Below are 20,077 nucleotides of genomic sequence, written 5' to 3'. Positions count from 1 at the left end.
GGAAGTGAAGAAACGGGTCCAAGCAGGTTGGAACGGGTGGAGGAAGGTGTCAGGTGCGTAATGTGACGGAAGAGTCTCTGCTAGGATGAAGGGCAAAGTTTATAAAACAGTGGTGAGGCCAGCCAGGATGGACGCATTAGAGACAGTGGCACTGAAGAGACGACGGGAAGCAGAGCTGGAGGTGGCGGAAATGAAGATGTTGAGGTTCGCTCTCGGAGTGACCAGGTTGGATAACATTAGAAATGAGCTCATCAGAGGGACGGCCGAGGTTCGATGTTTTGGAGACAAAGTTAGAGAGAGCAGACTTGGATGGTTTGGACACGTCCAGAGGAGAAATAGTGAGTATATTGGTAGGATGATGATGAGGATGGAGTTGCCAGGCAAGAGAGCGAGAGGAAGACCAAAGAGAAGGTTGATGGATGTCGTGAGGGAAGAAGACATGATGGCAGTTGGTGTTGAGAGATGAGGATGCAGGAGATAGGCTCACGTGGAAAAGGATGACACGCTGTGGCGACGCCCTAACGGAAAAAGCCGAAAGGAAAAGAAGATGATATCCTACATATGGAGACTGGCGAGCCAATAAAACAAACCTCATAAACCTATTACTCCTCCTGCTTGAGTTTTGGGGCCAATTCAAATCTTTCTAGAATCGATTCTCCTGTTGATGATTATTCGAACAATCAATCTGGCCTCGCCTGTTTAGACTTTGCATGTTCTCCCTGTGCCTGTGTGGGTTTTCTCCGACATCCCCAAAACATGCACGGTAGGTTAATTGAGGACTCTAAATTGTCCGTAAGTATGAATGTGAGTGTGAATATGTGCCCTGCGATTGGCTGGAAACCAGTTCAGGGTGTACCCGGCCTCCTACCTGCAGTTAAGATGGGATAGGCTCCAGCATACCCGCGACCAATGTTCCCTCTAAGCTGCGTGCCTGCGCAATCGCACACTGCTAGCACATACTCAGCGCACGAGAAAATCTATGCTGCGCAAAAAAATACAATTCAATAGAAACGTATTAAATGTCTGATCTTACACCCGATATAATCAAATTAATTAGACCATTAATGTTGTTTTCTGTACCATTTTGCAATGTAACTCAGTGAGCGACAGGTGCCCAGCCAATGATAGGGTTAGGGTTCACTTACGCTACGCAGCCAATCATAGCATTGACAAAGCTTGCATATGTGCCCTGCCCATACGCGCCGTGCAGGTTAGCGAGCCAACAACAGTGCCGTGACCCTAGTGAGGATAAGCGGTGGAGAAAATGGATGGATGGATGGTCATTGGGAGTGAAGCCCTCATCTTTAGACGTGAAAGATGATATATTCATAGAGCAAATTCACACCTTTCTGTTTTGTAACAAAATGCAAAAACTGTGTTTCCTGAAGGGATCGCTGAAAGGACCTCACTGAAAACGTAACATACAAGTGGCCCACTCAGGCAGCATTACCCCAGCAGTGCGCTACGTAAATAAGCAAAGCTACATGATGGTGGAGTCACTTTCATGGCAGTATTGAGCAATCTTTGTGTGCAGAAGCCCGAGAGGTCCGGCGCACACTGAGCAATGCAGAACCGGACTAAGATTCACCCCTGTGCAATTCGTGGGGGGGGGGGGGGAGAAATGCATGTAGACCACTTGTACAGTCACTTTTCTACAAACTATGCTTGGAACAACATGATAAAACCAAAATAAAAAACTGTTTCTTACCTTGTGTAATTCCTAGTGCCGCATACACACCCACCCTCATATTAACATTGTCCTCAGTTTGATTTTGCAATGCATCGTTGGTCCATTCACTGAGCCAAATGTTTGCTCCGATTGCAGCTGCACTCTGGCAGCCATATAAAATGCAGATAAGCACAGAAAGCAGCAGTCCCACTGCCTTGGCGTACTCTAGGTAGACCTTTAGTTTGACCTGAAGGATAGATCATTGTTAAAATGTAAAAACCAAGTGACTCATAAGTGATTGGATGACTGATTTTGGTATAGAATGTGGTATGTGATTGCAGCAATGGTATGTGGTAAATGGACTGCACTTGTATAGCGCTGTATCGACACGCACATTGGTGTACCAATGGGCGGCTGCTGCCAAGCCCATTGGGAGCAAATCAGGGTTCAGCGTCTTGCCCAAGGACACTTCGACATGCGGACGGCGGGAGCCTGGATACGAACCGGCGACCCTTCGGATACTGGACGACCCACTCTACCTACTGATCCACAGCCAGCCCAATCTAAAATCTTTAACACAAAGGCTAATAACAGACTCACCCTGCCTGTTTCCGCAGTCTCTGCCTGGATGAGTTTCTCGATCCTTTGGGACTCCTTTTCTTGTGGCTCTGGGTGTTTCCTCTGACTGCAGCCGTGCCTCCTCACTGACCGGGATTTAGGGGTCTCACCGTCCGCTGAAATGATGCTGATTTGCCTTCAATTAAAGAAAATTAGGTCAAAAAGCTGTGTCCTTATATAGTGGCTGAGGGCTTTATTTCTTCGTTTAAGTGTTTATTTGTATTCCTCATTTTATATTACCGTATTTTCACGACCATAAGGTGCACTTCAAAGTCTGAAATTTTCTCCAAAATGGACGGGGCGCCTTAGGATGCGGCGTGTCTTGTGTGTACACCGAGTTCCAACATCTGTAAATGTCGTTGTGTGACTTGGACGAGCGCTCCGCTTGACCGACTGGGAGCATTTCTTGCCGACACGCTGCTTACATAGAGGAAGGCGGACGTGACCGAGGACAGCATGCGGACGGAAAGGGGGAAGGGTGCGCGTGACAGAGGAGGCTAAAGACACGCCCGGAGTAGGTATATAGTTCCGGTATGTGCATCGGTTTGGCTAAGGACCCCCGAAAACAGCACCTACGAAGAGACACGCTTACCAAGCGCAGTTTAAACCGCATGCTGTCAGTTACGCGGAGGAACGTGGGAATCGGGCAGCCGCGGGACAATTCAAGATCAACGAATCCACGGTTCGCAAGTGGAGGAACAGGGAAAACGAGCTTCGCCAAGTCGAGAAGACGAAGCTGAGCTTCTGCGGAAACGAGGCACGGTGGCCCGAGTTGGTGGATTAATGAGCAAAGAACAGCCGGGAGAAGCGTCTCCACAGCCGCCATTCGACTGAGGGCGATAACTCGGAACTTGGCAAGAAATGCTCCCAGGTTCAAAAGTCTTCTTTTTCCCCTCCTGCTTTTAAGAGCATTTACACTTTGAAATGATATTTCTTGCACTGTATGCTGTTTTAACTGTACTTTTATTTTTCCTCTTCGTTTTAAGTGTTTACAAGCTGTTTTGTTGTTGTTTTGAAACGCTTTAAAATTAAATCATGTAAAGCACATTGAGTTACCTTGTGTATGAAATGCGCTATATAAATACATTTGCTTTGCTTTGCTTACTGTATGCAAGAGCATCTATGCATGTCCTTTTTCTTATTTAAAAAGAATTGAAAAAATAATAAAGTCATAGTTTTAGTACCATCATAAGGTGCGAGGCGATCAATGTGTAAAATGTTCATAGTACAGAGTTGAGGGAATGATAGTAACGTTTCTTTTTTTCATAATGGATAAAAAGTGTCGAGGCATGTATTCATATTAGATAGATGATGTATCCGCTCATGATCTAGCCTGAGTTTTGTTTTTTGTCAGTTGACCATTTGCTGGGCTACATTGAGCAAATTTGCCCATTGTAGGACTAAAAGAGTAAATTTTTTGTCTACTGGACCAAGTTGGATGTTTTTTTTTTTCTTGTTATTTCCTCCTATGTTCTGGCATTTTTCTGCTATTCCTCCTTGCTGTAGTCCTTCCTCGCTTTTTGTTTCAACTTTGTTGGTAGCCATTTTCCCCTGCTCGGTAGTAGCGCTTTATGTTTATTCGTCTTTTCTTTTGTACTTTATATAGCTTTTCCTACTCGCCAGTGGCATTTCATATTGTTTAAGTCTTGTCTTTTGTACTTTGTATATTACTATTTTTCCTACTGGCCAGTAGCACTTTCTTTATTAGTCTTATTTTGGTTGAAGATGATTATTTCCCCTTCTCATTAGTAGTGCTTCATGTTATCCGTTGTTCTTATTTTGCACTGCATTTGAAAGTTACTTCTTCAACGCCCTGACTGCTTTGGGGTCCAACCAGTCACATATCATCACAATTTCTAATAAATTGGAGGTCACTCTTTGAAGAAATATGGGTGTAAATGTGTTAACATACCGTATGAATTTTCTCTTTGCTTCATTGATCACCGGTTCACTGTCAACCATGTCAGTGTGGTTGCTAAGGGTATCTTCAGGGTACAAGTCCTCGTCATCGATGATTTCCTCTGTAAAAACGTGAAGCAAATTACCATTGGAACCAGTATTAACTCACGGTTTACAAATTTGATATGATATGAAATGAAACACTCAATTCTACCTGTGGCTTCATCCTCCTCAACGATGTCCTCCAAAGCGTAGTTCCTGAGAAACTCCGCGAATGCTCCATTCTGCTTGAGCAGCTCCTGATATGAGCCCATTTCGGACACTCTTCCATCCGCCATCACCACTATATTGTCCACCTGGGGCAGGTAGCTGATGCCATGTGTCACCAGAATACGCGTCTGGGGTCAAATAGCAAGTCCAAATAAGAATTGCAATCATAGGAAATCCAATTGACGCCATCATGATGTGCAGAAATGCCATCAAAGAGGGGAGAGCTCCACCATGGATTGAACAGATGATATCCACACGAATGAACGAATGCTAAATATGTTTCATATGAACTAACCTTGCCCTTCAGAGCCCCTTCTGGACCTATGAGGTTGTCAAATATGTGTTTGGACACATGGGCGTCAACGGCAGACAGCGGGTCATCCAGCAGGTAGACATCTGCATCACTGTATAGCGCTCGGGCCAGGCTGACCCTCTGTCTCTGGCCTCCAGAGAGGTTAATGCCCTGAGGTATCAACAGGCAAGAGCATTAAAGAGGTCTGAGAAAGACAAGTAGAACGAAGGCCATATTGATACCCCTGCATGTTTGGCGTTACTACCAAACTTTTCTGAGTTGAAACGAGTGAACAAAAGGCTAATAGGAAGTACCTTTTCTCCTATTTCCGTCATGTCTCCTCCTGGCAAAACCTCGAGGTCAGGGGTTAAGGCGCAGGCCTCCAGAACACAGCGGTACTTCTGTTCATTGTACAGTTTCCCAAACAGGATGTTATCACGCAGTGTGGCATTCTGTATCCAGGCCTGCTGGGGAACGTATGCCACTGAGCCCTGACAAAAGAAAAAGTCCTCCTTCCTGTTACAAACTGCGAGGTACTTTTTTCAATTGACGGCAGTCTATGAAATTGGAATTATATGAATTTTCTGTAATCCTACAGTGGATAGAGAAAAGGAACACACCCCTGTTAAACTGCCAGCTTTAATTAGACCACGATATATCAATTAAAGACATGCGATTCTCATAGCAGTAACGAGGAATGAGCTCATCGGCGGGACAGCGCAGACAAACCGAAAGAGGCCACATTCCGATAGTTTGGACATATACAGAAGAGGGACATTGTATACAACGGTAGAAGGGTGATGGAAATAGAGCCGAGGCAAAAAGGACGACCAAAGGGGAGATTTATGGTGGTGAGAGAAGACTAGCAGACAGCTGCGCATGCAAATGACAGGGAGAGATGGAAGACGGATGGTTCGCTGTGGCCGAAACAGAAAGGCTAAGATATCATTTCAAAAACGATTGACAAAAAAGGACATTTCAGTTGTAAAAGTTTACAAAGGAAGAAGGTTTTCACTAGTTCATTTCCGTTGCAAACATGTCTGAGAAGTTGTTAGCAGGCGGCACGGTGGGTGACTGGTTAGCACATTTGCCGCACAGTTCTGAGGACCGGGGGTTCAAATCCCAACCCCGCCGTGTCTGTGTGGGTTTTCTCCGGGCGCTCCGGTTTCCTCCCACATCCCAAAAACATGCGTGCTAGGTTAACTGAAGACTCTAAATTGCCCATTGGTGTGAATGTGAGTGCGAATGCTTGTTTGTTTGTATGTGCCGTGAGATTGGCTGGCGACCGGTTCAGGGGATGAAGGAGAAGCGGAGAAGCGGAACGGTAGATGAATGGAATGAAAAAGCTGTTAGCATTAATGAGAGTGGAAAAACAAGACCGACGACTCTTTGCTTGCTCAAACAAGGTACTGAGTGAAGTCATACCCGGACTGAAACATCTCCTTCAAGTTTCTCCGTTTCACCCAGCAGGGCAGAAATGAGGGAGGATTTCCCACAGCCAACATGGCCCACCACTGCCAGCAGGGAGCCCTGGGGCACCAACACGTTAATGCTAAAAGAACACAATCAATAGTCAGACACTCTCGCCTCGGTAATAAAACCACAAAAAGAAGCCGAGGTGCATGTGGCTCGACAAGACCTACTTGTGCAGAACAGGGCTCTCTTCTTGAGCCCAGGTGAATTTCCCATTGACAACTGTGACTGAAAAATCTATTCATCCAAAAATATAGACACACATTTTGAGAGGTGGCAAGTTGGTGAATGACTCAGCACTTCTTAAACATCCACAACCTCGTCACACCCCAAATCATCGGGTGAAAGCTACAAACAGGACCTAGCGACTAAGGAGGAGAAGCTGCATTCTTACACAATGGATTCATGAGCCGCAATCAACAACAACGCATGTATTCTCAGGCATCTCAGTGATCTTTTCAAGCGAAATGTGCGGGTATGACACGATGACGTGTACATTGTACTGTGTTCGTTCTTGCCTGACGGTGTGTTCTTTCTGTCCACTGAATTTGGATCCAGCTCATCATGACTCAAGAAACTTTGGATTCGCTTCAATGAGACGCTCGTCTGTAATGCAGAACAAACACTGCTGTTTGAAACCGGTTATCAAGTTTTAGGTGTGCGTTAACATAATTATGCAAAAACTACCTGTTTTTGCAAACATTTGGAAACACTTTGTCCTTGGCAGACGAAGGCTCTATTTACACGGGGGATAAGAGACGCTAAGCGCCTACCTGCACGAGGCTGCTTATGACTTGGGGAAGCATGTTCAGAGGGAAACGGAGAATGTTAAATAGTGAGAGTGACACAAAGGCCGTCTCCGCGTCCAGGATGTTCTTCTCATCCACCATCACATACACGGCAAATGTTGTCAGTGCGACCTGCGGACACATCAACAAACGGGCTAGTTAAAATAGCCTGATCTTCAGCAGACGGTGATGGAAATTATTCATATAGGATATACAGACAGGTTCAAACCATTTGAGCAACTTAACCTAACGTGCATGTTTTCTGGAATGTGGGCGGAAGCCGGAATACCATGCAAACTTCACACAGGAAGGCCTGAGCCCAAATTTGAACTCGGGCCCTCACAACTGTGAGGCCCTTTTGTGGTGGCCTGTGTAAATATTATCTTATTGAAAACTGTGTGAGGCTGTAAAAAGCTGGCGGCTGTTTCGACTGCATCCTTATTTGTTTAGACAAATGAACTGAACGTGGCTTTTGATGCTCCGTTGTCAGACATTACTAACCATACTAATAAAGAGTTCTAACTGATCATTTGGGGAATAAAGTGATACAGAAAATGGACGGATGGGTGATTATTTCTGTTTGAACTACTTTCAAACCGATTCAACTTTAACGCTTCCTTCAGGATTTTACCAAGTGAATGCTTAAGTGAGGTTACGACTGAGCAATATACTGTACCCGAAGATGGTGGCTGATTATTATCATAACGTACTGTGTCGTATGATCGAATACCAAACTTCAAGCCATGAGTGCGGCTCTAGTTTTTAAAGGATTGGGACATTTCCGGCGTCAAACTATCGGGTCATGTTGCGATGAGTGCTTTGTGTTCATAAAAAATGTTCAAGTTTGGCGGACGTGATTTTACATTAAACCGGCCAAAGAAAATAATACGAGTCGACAAAGTAATCGTACAGTAATTCGAGATTAATCATCTGACTGATGTGACAGCTTCACAAAGCCTCCGTCAAAGAACAGCTTCCAGGCATCTTCAATACCATAAATGGGGCACTGGTCCAAGCCATGGTTGATAACGCTCCCAGGTAGGACGCCTTCTTAAGCACGTCGAGCTCTTTCTGCCGGATGGCCAGCACCTTTTCCTTGAACGAGTTCTCCCAAGCGTACAGCTTCAGTACTTTGATGCCGTTAAGGATCTCATTCATGAGTTTAATGCGACTGTCCTTGTGCTGCATCTGCTCCACCTGGGGGACAAAAATAATGGATGCAAAATAAGCGTGAGAAAAATACTGGGAGAAACAACTGCGAGCACATTGATCATCATCTTCATTCGCATTGAGGATGTTTCATGAGATAAAGGTAGTTAGAATTCATTCATTCGTTCGTTTTCCTCACGCTCGGGTCGCCGGCGTGCCGGAGCCTATCCCAGCTGCCATCGGGCAGGAGGCGGGTTACACGCTCAACCGGTCGCCAGCCAATCGCAGGGCACATACAAACAAACAACCATTCGCACCCACATTCACACCTACGGGCAATTTAGTGTCTTCAATGAACCTAGCATGCATGTTTTGGGGATGTGAGAGGAAACCGGAGTGCCCGGAGAAAACGCACGCAGGCACGGGGAGAACATGCAAACTCCACACAGATGAGGCCGGATTTGAACCAGGGTCCCTGAGAACCGTGGGGCAGTTGTAATTCACCAAATGTTATTCTTATCTTATTAAAATGACCGTGAGGTCACTTTGATAACATCTTAAGAAAAGAATTTCATTGCAACAAGGTCTAAATGAAGTGTCCGTCAATACCTGGTAGGCGCGGCTTTTCATGGCAATAACGGCATTAAATGGGATGAGCAGGATCATGACAGCAACTCCGGCCAGAACCGAGGGGCCCAGATTCTGTAACATAGTCCCACATAATTGCACATGCGCGCCAGGTCTAAGCACTGATGCAAAGTAAGATACGCACAGTATATGCAAAGTTATCCGTTTCTCTAATTATGCTATTTAGAGTTTCATGTTTGAGGAAAATAACCATTTTGGTTTTATCCGATAAACAACTAACTGACAGCATACTTCCCAAATTTCATCCGGAACAGTAAGGCGAGCACCGCGACGTGTACTCATTGTATCACGGACCTTGCTCTTCGCAGAAGACGCCCAGTATGTAGCCATGTAGGACCCGAGACAAGGTCAAATGAACGTAGCGCAAATCAGTGAGATTCATATTTATGTCCTTTACTTACATTACATTGGGCAGAAAGCTATCGATGGCGAGTTCAATGACCCATACCTGTACTCAAAGATGACTGAACAAACTAAGTGTTTTTGCACTTTTGCTACACAATATCTTAAATGTACCTGCCAGAGGAAATACAGCGTAAGCATAATCTGAAGAGGAGCAGACCACAGCATGTTGAGGAAGGTGGTGAGGTCCATGAACCTCTGGGCATCCACAGACATCAGGTTAACCACCTCCCCCAGCGTAGATGAGCGTTTGGCGGCGTTAGTTATTGCCAACGACTGCAGACGAGGGACAAAGACAACCAACACATGGTCACAAAATGACACCACATATACAGTATACAGCAAGACTTTGGAAACACGAATGACGGAGAGCTGTGCGTGTACGTGCCTTCCTGTAGATAGCACCGATGAGAGCGGTGCGTACGTGCATGCCAGTGACGAAGCAATACTGAAAGTGCTGGTGGAGGATGAGAGTTTGCAAAAAAGCTGTGAAGAACATGAGGAAGGCCAGCGAGTAACCCCACCAGTCAGGGGCATCTTTTTGCTTTGTGAACGAGATCAACATTCTGGAAGAAAGGCAAATATGGACACTCAACAAAAACACACAGACAGCTATCAAACGGGTTTTCTTTCTCCACTTGAAGTGGTGTGTGTTTAAACCTCGATTAAAACTCAGACATGCGGACACCAAAGGCATGAAAAAGGTGACCCCAAAAAAAACAAACATTGTAGGGGGTCTGGGGGGGGGATCCCGCAGAGAATTTGTAATTTTTTGATTTGAACATCAATTGAGCAATCTGGAAGACTCTGAAGAGTAAAATAAAGGCAAAATAAACACATTTTCTTCATGCAGAAAAACATTTATTTACACCGCTCGAGTACATGTTGCTGTCCAAATTTAAGATTCAAATGAAAAGCGCCTCATTTCTTTCATTTGCTTTTTTGTTTTGGCCTCCAACTTGAGCCAGGCCCATCTCCACCTGCACCTGCACCTGCACCTGATGCCAGCGTCAAGCTGTGCCACATGAATAGCATCCGCCTCTTTAAAAACTCTCATTCTGACTAAAAATCGCTGTTTCACTTCCCTTTTCATTATGACCAACTTCAAAGGCTAGCCCTGAATGCATCCTCCAGGAAAATATGAAGTACCGTATTTTTCTGTTTTTATTGGCCATTTCTGAATTTGAAGTTAGGTCATAATCCCTAACATCACCCCGTCGCTTCATACATTTAACATCCGTAAATTAAGCAGATCATTGTTGGCATGTTTCCTAATACAAGATGTACTGGCGGATCAGCTCTTCCTTTTGAGTCTGGGGCTATTCACGGGGGGGTGGGGCCCGAGCTCTGCCGTGAAGACCAAAAATTGGTCGGTGAGTTTTTCAGCAAATAATGGAATCTATTTTCCAAAGGAAAAAAATCAGTCAAGAGATGAATTTTCAAATTACACGAGGGTTGACTGTACCATACCTAAAAAAAGGTCAAGGTAAATATTCACCTGAGAAGCTGAGGGTTAACAAATGTGATGACATCCTGCAGAAGCTTGTAAGCTGAACCAATCAGGAAGTAGGGTCCAAAGGCTTTGATGAGCGCACGTAAAAACGACGGCTGGCGAGGTACGGCTTTCTGATCGGACAGCAGCACTTCATCTTCTTCTGGGCTAGCTCCACTTGCACCTCCTATGTGGTTGGTGGTGGATGGTGGAGGCTTGGAGTAAAAAACTTGACTGGATGGATTCTGTTTACTAGAAAGAGGACATCATTCATTGGACAGCTGCAGGGGAAAGTCGAAGGGTTTTATTTCCCTAATTGTATGACAGTATTTGAAAATGAACAAACACTGACAACTACAAACGATTTACTGCATATTAGAATTCAAACTTCAAAGGGTAATAATCATTCAAATAGTAATAATATAATCCGCCTCACAGTTCTGAGGACCGGGGTTCAAATCCCGGCCCCGGCTGCGTGGAGTTTACATGTTCTCCCCGTGCCTGCGTGGCTTTTTTTCCGGGTACTCCGGTTTCCTGCCACATCCCAAAAACATGCGTGCTAGGTTGATTGAAGAATCTAAATTGCCCGTAGGTGCGAATGTGTGTGTGAGACTGGTTGTTTGTTTCTATGTGCCCTGCGATTGGCCGGCGACCGGTTCAGGGTGTGTACCCCGCCTCTCGCCCGAAGTTAGCTGGGATGGGCTCCAGCACGCAAACAGGTTACAACCGTGCTGCAACGCGTCCAAGTGGACAGAACATGAAAAACGTGTCAGACCTTGACCAGAAAAAGGGAACGCATTTGCATGCGTGTAGACCACGTGCCGAACCGTAGAGCCCCTTTGAGCCTCTGGGACTCGGCAGCCCTTGCCGCCCACAGCCTGTCGCAGATAACATGATAGGCCATCACATAATTTAGTAAGACTGGAATAGGGAGAGAAAAAAAATGGCGAAAATCCCACGGCGCACTGTTCCGGGATAACGGTGCTGCCATGTGAACCGAGGAATACTGGAGTCACTATCCCTGAAAGAGCTCTATGACATCTGCAGGACAAGTACTATAACATCCGGCCACCCACTCAACAGGTTTGTTGACCGGAACTCAAGTGGGCTTTCATGTATCATTTTACAATTTGCAGTGAAACTCACAGCGAAAGAACGCAAGCAACCGGATGGAGCCCAGAGTTCACCACAATTGTTGTCTTTTGTGTTTGCCGATACTTACGCTTGCAATACTTTCTGCGGTTACATAATATGCACGGGGCTCATACCCTATACTCTTAAGTACTTTTCAATCACTTTCAAGATTCTCCGTCATGTTACAGATTTGAAAATACCCATTTCAGAAATACAGTACTGTACATGCATCTTGCAAGTATTTTATTAAAATTGAATTTACAGGGTTCCTCTTTGTAATGTGAATGTCATTTCATTTGTATGCTGGTCTTGATTAAAAAAAAAATTGAATACTAAAAAATATTTTTATTTTTTTTATTTTTTTTTATCTGTAATCCCAAAGGAAAAAAGGAGTTTTTTTTATCATTATTTAAAGGAGACAAGCGGCACGGTGGCCGACTGGTTAGAGCGTCAGCCTCACAGTTCTGAGGACCCGGGTTCAATCCCCGGCCCCGCCTGTGTGGAGTTTGCATGTTCTCCCCGTGCCTGCGTGGGTTTTCTCCGGGTACTCCGGTTTCCTCCCACATCCCAAAAACATGCATGAATTGGAGACTCTAAATTGCCCGTAGGCATGACTGTGAGTGCGAATGGTTGTTTGTTTCTATGTGCCCTGCGATTGGCTGGCAACCAGTTCAGGGTGTACCCCGCCTCCTGCCCGATGACAGCTGGGATAGGCTCCAGCACGCCCGCGACCCTAGTGAGGAGAAGCGGCTCAGAAAATGGATGGATGGATAAAGGAGACAAATGCATTTTTTTCCACAATATAAAACATGCCCGTGTCATACTTTTATCTAATTCCCCATTTATCAATGTTCCCCCAACACAACGCCGCGGCCATCGTCGTTATACACCCGCCTTTCAGACGCGGTTTCGAAAGCTTCAAAATCAGTCATCGCAATTTGTCACAGGTTTAATACATCACATTGTGCGAGCTAAATTACAGTCAGTATTGTGCGCATTCGTCTAGGGACACACTCATTACATAGCGACAATACAGATGTAACTTTCAGGTGTCCCAATGGAATTTTCCATCATCATGCATTTTGTGCATTTTCGCGGGAGTGCTGGAGCCTATCCCAGCTATGATGGGGCGGGAGGCGGGGTACACCCTCAACTGGTTGCCGGCCAATCGCAGCCAATGGAATTAATGACCAGCTAGATGATTTACGATTACCCCGTTATGTCAGTTCGGACGTTTCCTGTTATAACCACCTTTTCGTCAGTCATCTGCTGTCTTTGCATATGATGTAAAAATAAATACAAAAATCACATACACAAGGCCCTCCAAATATTTGGCGAATTAGGAAAGTACCGCTTAGCTTTGGCTTGCTCCTTCTCCCACTCTTTGAGGAGTTTTGGTACCATTGCCTTGGAGCTATCACGCTGGTTCAGAGACCAGAGGTCCTTGGCCTCGAGGGGCATTTTGTATCCTTTAATGGCCATACTGTGAACAAAAAAATATATAGAATCCTATATTAGCACATTTAACAATAATAATCTTGTTTGGACTGACTTCCCCTAAAGCTTAATTGAGTTTCCTGGAACTCACTAATCACCATTTCTCTACTCCAGGCTCAGATTTCATTGGAAATTGGATTGATATAATGTCCAGAACAAATGGAGACTGACTTATGGAAAGCAGAAAGCTGCTGCTGTGCTTAAAAAAAAAAAAAAAAAAATAATAATAATAATAAAAAACTGATTCCAACCAACCTTCTGATTAATTATGAAAAAATGAAAGAAAGAAAAAGAAAGAACATTCAAATAAAGTGAGGATACGTTAACAAATAAATTACAATGAACAATTATTTTCATTGGTTAACAAAAGTAATATGGCTAAAATGTACTGCTTCTTTTCATGCTACTCAAATAAATAAAATCCCACCAACATGCATATTTGTGGACATTCCGTACTAAGCAATGGGTACCAACCTTGTGAACCACCAAAACGTCATCTTTGATAGAAAACCAGCTGTGGATTCAGGGCAGACGTTCTGGGCAGAGCAACAATTTAAATCAAAACAAGAGTGGAATAACCACAAGTGTTTATTTTTACAAGGCGCCTATAAGTCTCAGTCTGAAGTAGAAGACTCCTATGCTTTGAATATTTAAATCAATGCTGACTAAGCTGAAATTAGCATAAAAAGGCAAGACTACATATAAACTCGACAGCAGTCACGTACGATGCGTCCGTAGAAGCTTCAGGTCTCCACCTGGCATGATTTTAACTGATCTTCACATTTTCTGGGATTTTTGTCCAGTATCTCAGAACACTTTTGTTGAGGACACTCACTGAAGCTACAGTTGCAACTCGTCAGATTGTATCCTGCCTGGCTCTAACCCAAAGCAGGAATAGTGTGTAAGTATTAGCATTGTTTGGCCAATAGTCTGTTGATTCACCTCCAAAAGTCTTTCTGAATACGATGCCATAAGCATGGCAAACTTATCTTTGGACGGTTTCCCAAATTCCTCTGAGCAGCACCTCTCAACCTCTCTCAAGGCGGACAGGGCGTGTTGGCGCACAGCCATGTTCAGATCTTTCCAGAGATGTTCAATCAGATGAAAGTCGGCGCTCTGGCGCGGACACGCACTGACATTCACAGACTAGTCCTGAAGCCACTCTTTGGATATTTTGCCTGTATGCTTATGGTCTGATCAGTCAGTAACAACCGAGTTCTGTATGTGAGACCCAACTTACCAGGCAAAGACAATCTTCAAAGCATTCTGGGCCTTCAATATACGATGCATGCTCTAACATGCAGAGCGTAGATAACTTCTGGGCAGGCTGCAAGGGATGACTCACGGGGTCGGCGACAACATTGGAAAAGAGCGGAGGTTTCTCATTGAAGCAGCAAAGGATCAGCTCCAAGACCACCAAGCCGAAGTAGAAGTAGAACGTGGTGAAGCGCAGCTTGTCAGTAACTTCAACCTGAGATGTGGAGCAAAAAAACAAAACAAAAAACAGAAGCACAAAGACAAATACGTAAGGATGGTTATAATCAGAGCAGGAAATGCCTCCATAAAAAGGACTTGAGTTCAGGTCACTAAAACAATAATGACATTCTGTCAAGCACCGCTCATGAACCAAGAAAACAATAGAGTGGAACTTGAATGATGACTTCAACGAACAAATGAATGAGGTTCGTGAACGACTTCCAATTTTGTGTGAAGGTGAACTGAACTTACTTCATTTCTGCCTGATGATCGCAATTGAGAACGCGCTCTTTTTGCCGTCAAGGAACGCTTTTCGAATGAAAGTTCATTTTTATTGAAGAGTGGCAGGTTTGGATAGGGACTTCCAGGACAAAGCGGTTTGAACACGCTATATGCAAGCCTTCATATGTCGGCGGATGAACGCGGAATTTGGCAACCGTTTCAGTACGGCCGTGGTCGCCATTCTCGGCAGGCACGTCGCAGCTGCGGGAGAACGCGAGGTGCGTTCAGGGACACTGCATAAATAAGAGTGAATGTGTTCTTCGGTGGTTACTTTCTAATAAAGTACGTTATTGTAAAAATTGATTTGAAAATAATTATTTGTCAGAATGCTTTACTTAAAAATACGCTCACTGTCATGATATGGAATTTGTTTTGTAATCCAACAATAGACAAAATAACATATTTTGTTAATATAGTCAGACAGACGATGGACGACTGGTTAGCAGATCTGCCTCACAGTTCTGAGGACCGGGGTTCAAATCCGGCCTCGCCTGTGTGGAGTTTGCATGTTCTCCCCGTGCCTGCGTGGGTTTCCTCCCACATCCGCAAAACATGCGTGGTAGGTTGGCTGAAGACTCTAAATTGCCCGTAGGTGTGAATGTGAGTACGAATGGTTGTTTGTTTCTATGTGCCCTGCGATTGGCTGGCGACCGGTTGAGGGTGTACCCCGCCTCTCGCCCAAAGATAGCTGGGATAGGCTCCGGCACACCCGCGACCCTTGTCAGGATAGGCGGGCAAGAAAATGGATGGATGGATGGATGGATGGATAGTCAGCCAGAGCTGCAAGGAATGCAAAGTTATCAATGTCCTTTCACAATCGTTCCTGTCATACTGTTTTACGCGTTTTTGTTTGCACATTAAGGACAAAAGTCCTGTTTTTGTTTTTATTCCTCATTTAAAAAAAGACCATTCAAGTAATACATTTTTTCCTCATGTTTTTGAGCTTGTAGGATGAAAGCTGCGGCTGGCTACGAGTGTGGACTGAATGGGTAAAATTAAATGCCAGTATTTTAAGGGGAACATATTGAGAAGAAAGAAAATAAAGAAACGATGAACTAGTTCATTTTTGGAACGATGAACTGAACTTTGAACTAGTTTGCGTAGAAAATTTACTTTCCCAACTCTGCCCCCTGTATACGTGTACATGTTAAAATGATTATCATATAACTTTCTTTATGGGGAAGGAAAGCACAATTTGTTAAATGTTAGTTTATTTCTTCAGATATTTACTCATGCGATTTTTTTTTTTTTTTTTTTAATCAATACAGTATCTTTGCTGTCGTGTGACAGGGCAGGTGCAGTATAATATACTCTTGCAACGCACTTAAACATTTACAGTATTACTGTATGCTTTGCAGTAGTTGCTCTATACAACGCAAATGACCATTCAGACCCATGGTCAATTTAGAGTCTCCTATTCATCTAACAGCTACTGTATGTTTTTCCAAGTATAGGAGGAAACATGGGGAGACCAGGAAAGGTACACACATAGAAATGTTCAAATGGAGATTTGAACCTGGCTCTTCCGACTGTGAGGAAAGCGCGGTAACCATCGCACCGTACTAGACGACTGCGCTTCCGACAGGAGTACACATTATGTGACAATGTAAATAAGTACACACGTGAATGCTCGCCTGCCTGAGGAATTATTTGCAGAAAATGACAGCTCTGTTGGTGTGCTGTACCGCACGAGAGCGGAGATAAGTACCCGAGAAACAACAGGCCTAGTATTCCCTCTTCACTCTTTGCTTAGCTGTGGCCTGGGCTGACCCTTGCAAAACATCCACTAAGCTCCCGGCGGCCGAGGCGGAAAAACAGTTGAGTTTTTTCGTTATTCTACCGATGCTATGTCAGAATCTGGATAATCCACTTTAACTCTCCAACCTGCAACGATATATTACACATAGGTCAGTGGGCCTTGAAAAAAACGCCTCGCTTACATGGCCTGTGCGAAAGATGTTATTGTCGATATTACGAAGCAGTTTTAAGGGGTACAGAACCAACCAACGTCAGCCTACTGGACAGCATGTGACACGTGTGTAGTTTTTGTTTCTTATTCATGGATATCTTATTAGCTTTAATAGCTGCCCTTGGTGGACTTTTCAACAATTATTTAATGAGATTAACTGACGATTTAGGTTCCTGTGGGAATTTTGACAGACAGTGACTTTATTCTGTTAAGATTATAACTTCTCTTGTCTCCTCATCGTTTTTATTTTGTTTTCTTTTTTTTACCCAGATACTTCGTAAAATAAAGTCACAGTCTCAGTTGAAGACTTCTTAATGTCTGTGTGCCTGCCACATTAAACCGTTTTATTAGTACCTCCTCAAGGGATGACGTTGTTTATGAGTATGTTGTGATCCAGAAGTGTAGCGTAGCAAGAGCAAATGACAGTGAGAATCAAATTTGGACTTTGGGGACAAACTCGTAGTTGGGTGGTGAAGGGCTGAGATGAGAGCAATGACTGACGAGTGAAAAATTCCTTGAGGTCGAAGACATGTTCTCACCTCGCTGGATGCCTGTAGGATCTTGGAGCGGAAAGGCACGACGGCACACAGCACAGACAGGAACCAGAAGATGAAGAGAACCCCTGAGGACTGGACCCCACGTAACCTCTCACACTGGATGAAAAATGTGGCCAGCAGCTGAGGAGAATATACTGTTATGTAGGAGCAAAAAGGAATCGGAGGTGGGGGAGGGGAAGAGACCGCCTGGGATTAGCCGAGACAGAACATTTGAGGCCATGTGAGGTAAACCGGGGCCTGAATGCTGACTGCGCCCGTCGTATTAAACGCGCCGTGCTGCGTGTGCGCCAAACTATGACAACCACAGACAAGGTCGTCTCGGTGATTGTTTTTTTTGTTTTGTTTTTTTTTTTAGACCGTGTGTCTTTATTCAAAATCTCTGATTAAAATTGCATTGGTTAAACACACTGGCACACTTGTGAAAGGAAATAGCGAAAGCTTACAGTCAACAAAACAACACAGTAATGGTGGGCTTGAAGAAGCTCAGTTATGCAGGTCATGGCTTTCCATGCAGGGTTGAATTCAGGTCACTGGGACTCAGCACGCAAAATGATAAAATGTTTTACATGAAAGGAAGGCACTTAGCAATCAATTACAGACAATCATGCAAGGACAACATTTGTGTACAAGAAGCAAATCTTTGCACTTCCAGACAAGACCATTTTTATATGGTGTATCTGTATGAATGATGTCGTGGTTCGATGGAAAAAAAAAAATCTATTCCTTAGTTTTCTATTTTGACAAAAACTTGAAGGTCCGAAATGATTCACACTCTTTTTCAACACATGCCGACCCTACGTTTTACATTCATAGTTGATTAGAATGATTTAGATTATACTCAAAGTTACTCATTTCCAGCCAGGATGCTTAACTCAACATTTGTAATTTGTGGATTAACTGCATATACTTTATGAAATAACTAATTGTTAGCTGTATTTATAGAGCATACTCATCGAATCTAATTATTGCATACGTTTTAAGCAAATAACTCCTTGCAGTCAAATATGTATTGGTGCTTGTACACGTTACAAGGTTGACTTCCTGAAACATTTTGCCGCTCTTCTGTTAAGACCGTCTCAATAAACGATAAGGAGAAACATCCGCTTGATGTATTTGGCCGATTATAGCGGGAAAGAAAGAAATATATTGAACAGGTCCTGCGGATCTTAAATTTCAAAATAATATGCGCCGCTGTCGTCGCCGGAACATCAAAGCTGCTTGGAGATGGCTTTATAGCCTTTACAATTAACAATCAATGCCCTTGGTGACGGAAGGAGGTTTTCGCTCAAACTCTCACCATACATGGCCCCATTCATTCTTTCCTTTGGACGGACGGATCAGTCGTCCTGACCCTGAATATTTTTGAGCTGCCCCAGGCAATCGGGAATCGGTAAACTTCAAGTGTTGAGTAACATCAGACAAAGCATTTAGACCTTAGTCTATAAAGTCATTTTGGCTCCTATTGTACATCCCCTTTATGACATTCATTAGTATTGCGACTGCATTGAACTTAACCCAACATGCTTTATGCACACGTAACTTCGTACGATACACTGTCACATCTGATATGCTCTCTTCACTGAATCCTCTTTATCTGTCTTTTATTTGTATAGCCTGACTTTTGTAGTTGGCTTTGATTCCATAGCAACTGAGTCCACATAGCAGTGGTCCTTTAGAACTGTGTATAATAAAAAATATAGTTAGGAAATGAGTTTTGTGAGCACTGTTGGTCTGTAAACCTTCTATTTCAATCACACACACACACACACACACACACACACGTGTTTCCATGAGTGGACTGTGGCCCTTTCTTACCATCGTCATGCCAAGCATGAGCGGGGTGATGAAGAAAATCGGCGGTTGACTGATTTCCTGCTGCGTTTCATGGAATGTGTAGAAGAGATCTGTCCAGCAAACAAACCATAACAGCAAGCCAAATACCTGAGAAGGGGAGCCAGTGGAAGAGGGGAAATGGGACAGAATTACAGAAATGAATACAACACGGAGAAAGTGTGAGATTTTTTTTTCAACTGGATGTGGAACACATTTGAACATTATGGAGTGTATGGATTTATACTGCATTGTGGATTGCCATTATAGTGGCAATCTAAAGTGGAAAGCCTTTATACATCCATCCATTTTTCGTACCGCTTGTCCTCACTGGGGTCGCGGGCGAGCATTTATACAGTAGTTCTAAATGACTAGTGGCAGGATTAATAAACAGCAAACGATATGTGCTGTTTTGTTGTTAGTGCTGCGACTAGTGCATTGATTATTTCAGAAGGCTTACATCGCATTGACGCACAAGAGTACTGTCAAAATGATGGTTGACAGGGTCCCTTGCAGCCGACCCTTTAAGGACAGTCGATGGCTGCTTGAGGAGCACGAAGAGATCATGTTCACACAAATGAGGCCACAGAAGGCTTAGATCTTATTTTCCGAAAGGGAAAATTGTATGTTCG

The 20,077-nt window shown here is 44.0% G+C and overlaps 1 protein-coding gene across 11 annotated transcripts in view; it reads right to left on the bottom strand.

Moving 5' to 3' along the window:
* abcc3 (ATP-binding cassette, sub-family C (CFTR/MRP), member 3) overlaps positions 1–20,077 on the bottom strand; it is a 54,439-nt gene that overhangs the window by 26,859 nt on the left and 7,503 nt on the right. For 7 of the 11 annotated variants that reach the window (XM_061756388.1, XM_061756378.1, XM_061756379.1 and 4 more), the window contains exons 3-22: positions 19,431–19,556; positions 17,598–17,735; positions 14,572–14,802; positions 13,806–13,867; positions 13,186–13,317; positions 10,707–10,952; positions 9,597–9,774; positions 9,323–9,484; positions 8,768–8,860; positions 8,003–8,206; positions 6,995–7,141; positions 6,740–6,827; positions 6,392–6,458; positions 6,174–6,300; positions 5,063–5,239; positions 4,752–4,919; positions 4,401–4,584; positions 4,200–4,308; positions 2,270–2,423; positions 1,709–1,916 (exon numbers count right to left, since the gene is read on the bottom strand). In XM_061756388.1, the coding sequence (XP_061612372.1) occupies positions 1,709–1,916; positions 2,270–2,423; positions 4,200–4,308; positions 4,401–4,584; positions 4,752–4,919; positions 5,063–5,239; positions 6,174–6,300; positions 6,392–6,458; positions 6,740–6,827; positions 6,995–7,141; positions 8,003–8,206; positions 8,768–8,860; positions 9,323–9,484; positions 9,597–9,774; positions 10,707–10,952; positions 13,186–13,317; positions 13,806–13,867; positions 14,572–14,802; positions 17,598–17,735; positions 19,431–19,556 (3,001 nt within the window). The remainder of the gene's footprint in view (positions 1–1,708; positions 1,917–2,269; positions 2,424–4,199; positions 4,309–4,400; positions 4,585–4,751; positions 4,920–5,062; positions 5,240–6,173; positions 6,301–6,391; positions 6,459–6,739; positions 6,828–6,994; positions 7,142–8,002; positions 8,207–8,767; positions 8,861–9,322; positions 9,485–9,596; positions 9,775–10,706; positions 10,953–13,185; positions 13,318–13,805; positions 13,868–14,571; positions 14,803–17,597; positions 17,736–19,430; positions 19,557–20,077) is intronic. The other 4 variants (XM_061756381.1, XM_061756385.1, XM_061756386.1 and 1 more) reach the window with 2 other exon arrangements.

Source organism: Phyllopteryx taeniolatus, chromosome 19, assembly GCF_024500385.1.
Source record: "Phyllopteryx taeniolatus isolate TA_2022b chromosome 19, UOR_Ptae_1.2, whole genome shotgun sequence".
In the NCBI taxonomy this organism is placed as follows: Eukaryota; Metazoa; Chordata; class Actinopteri; order Syngnathiformes; family Syngnathidae; genus Phyllopteryx; species Phyllopteryx taeniolatus.
This window is presented reverse-complemented; position numbering and strand designations above follow the sequence as displayed.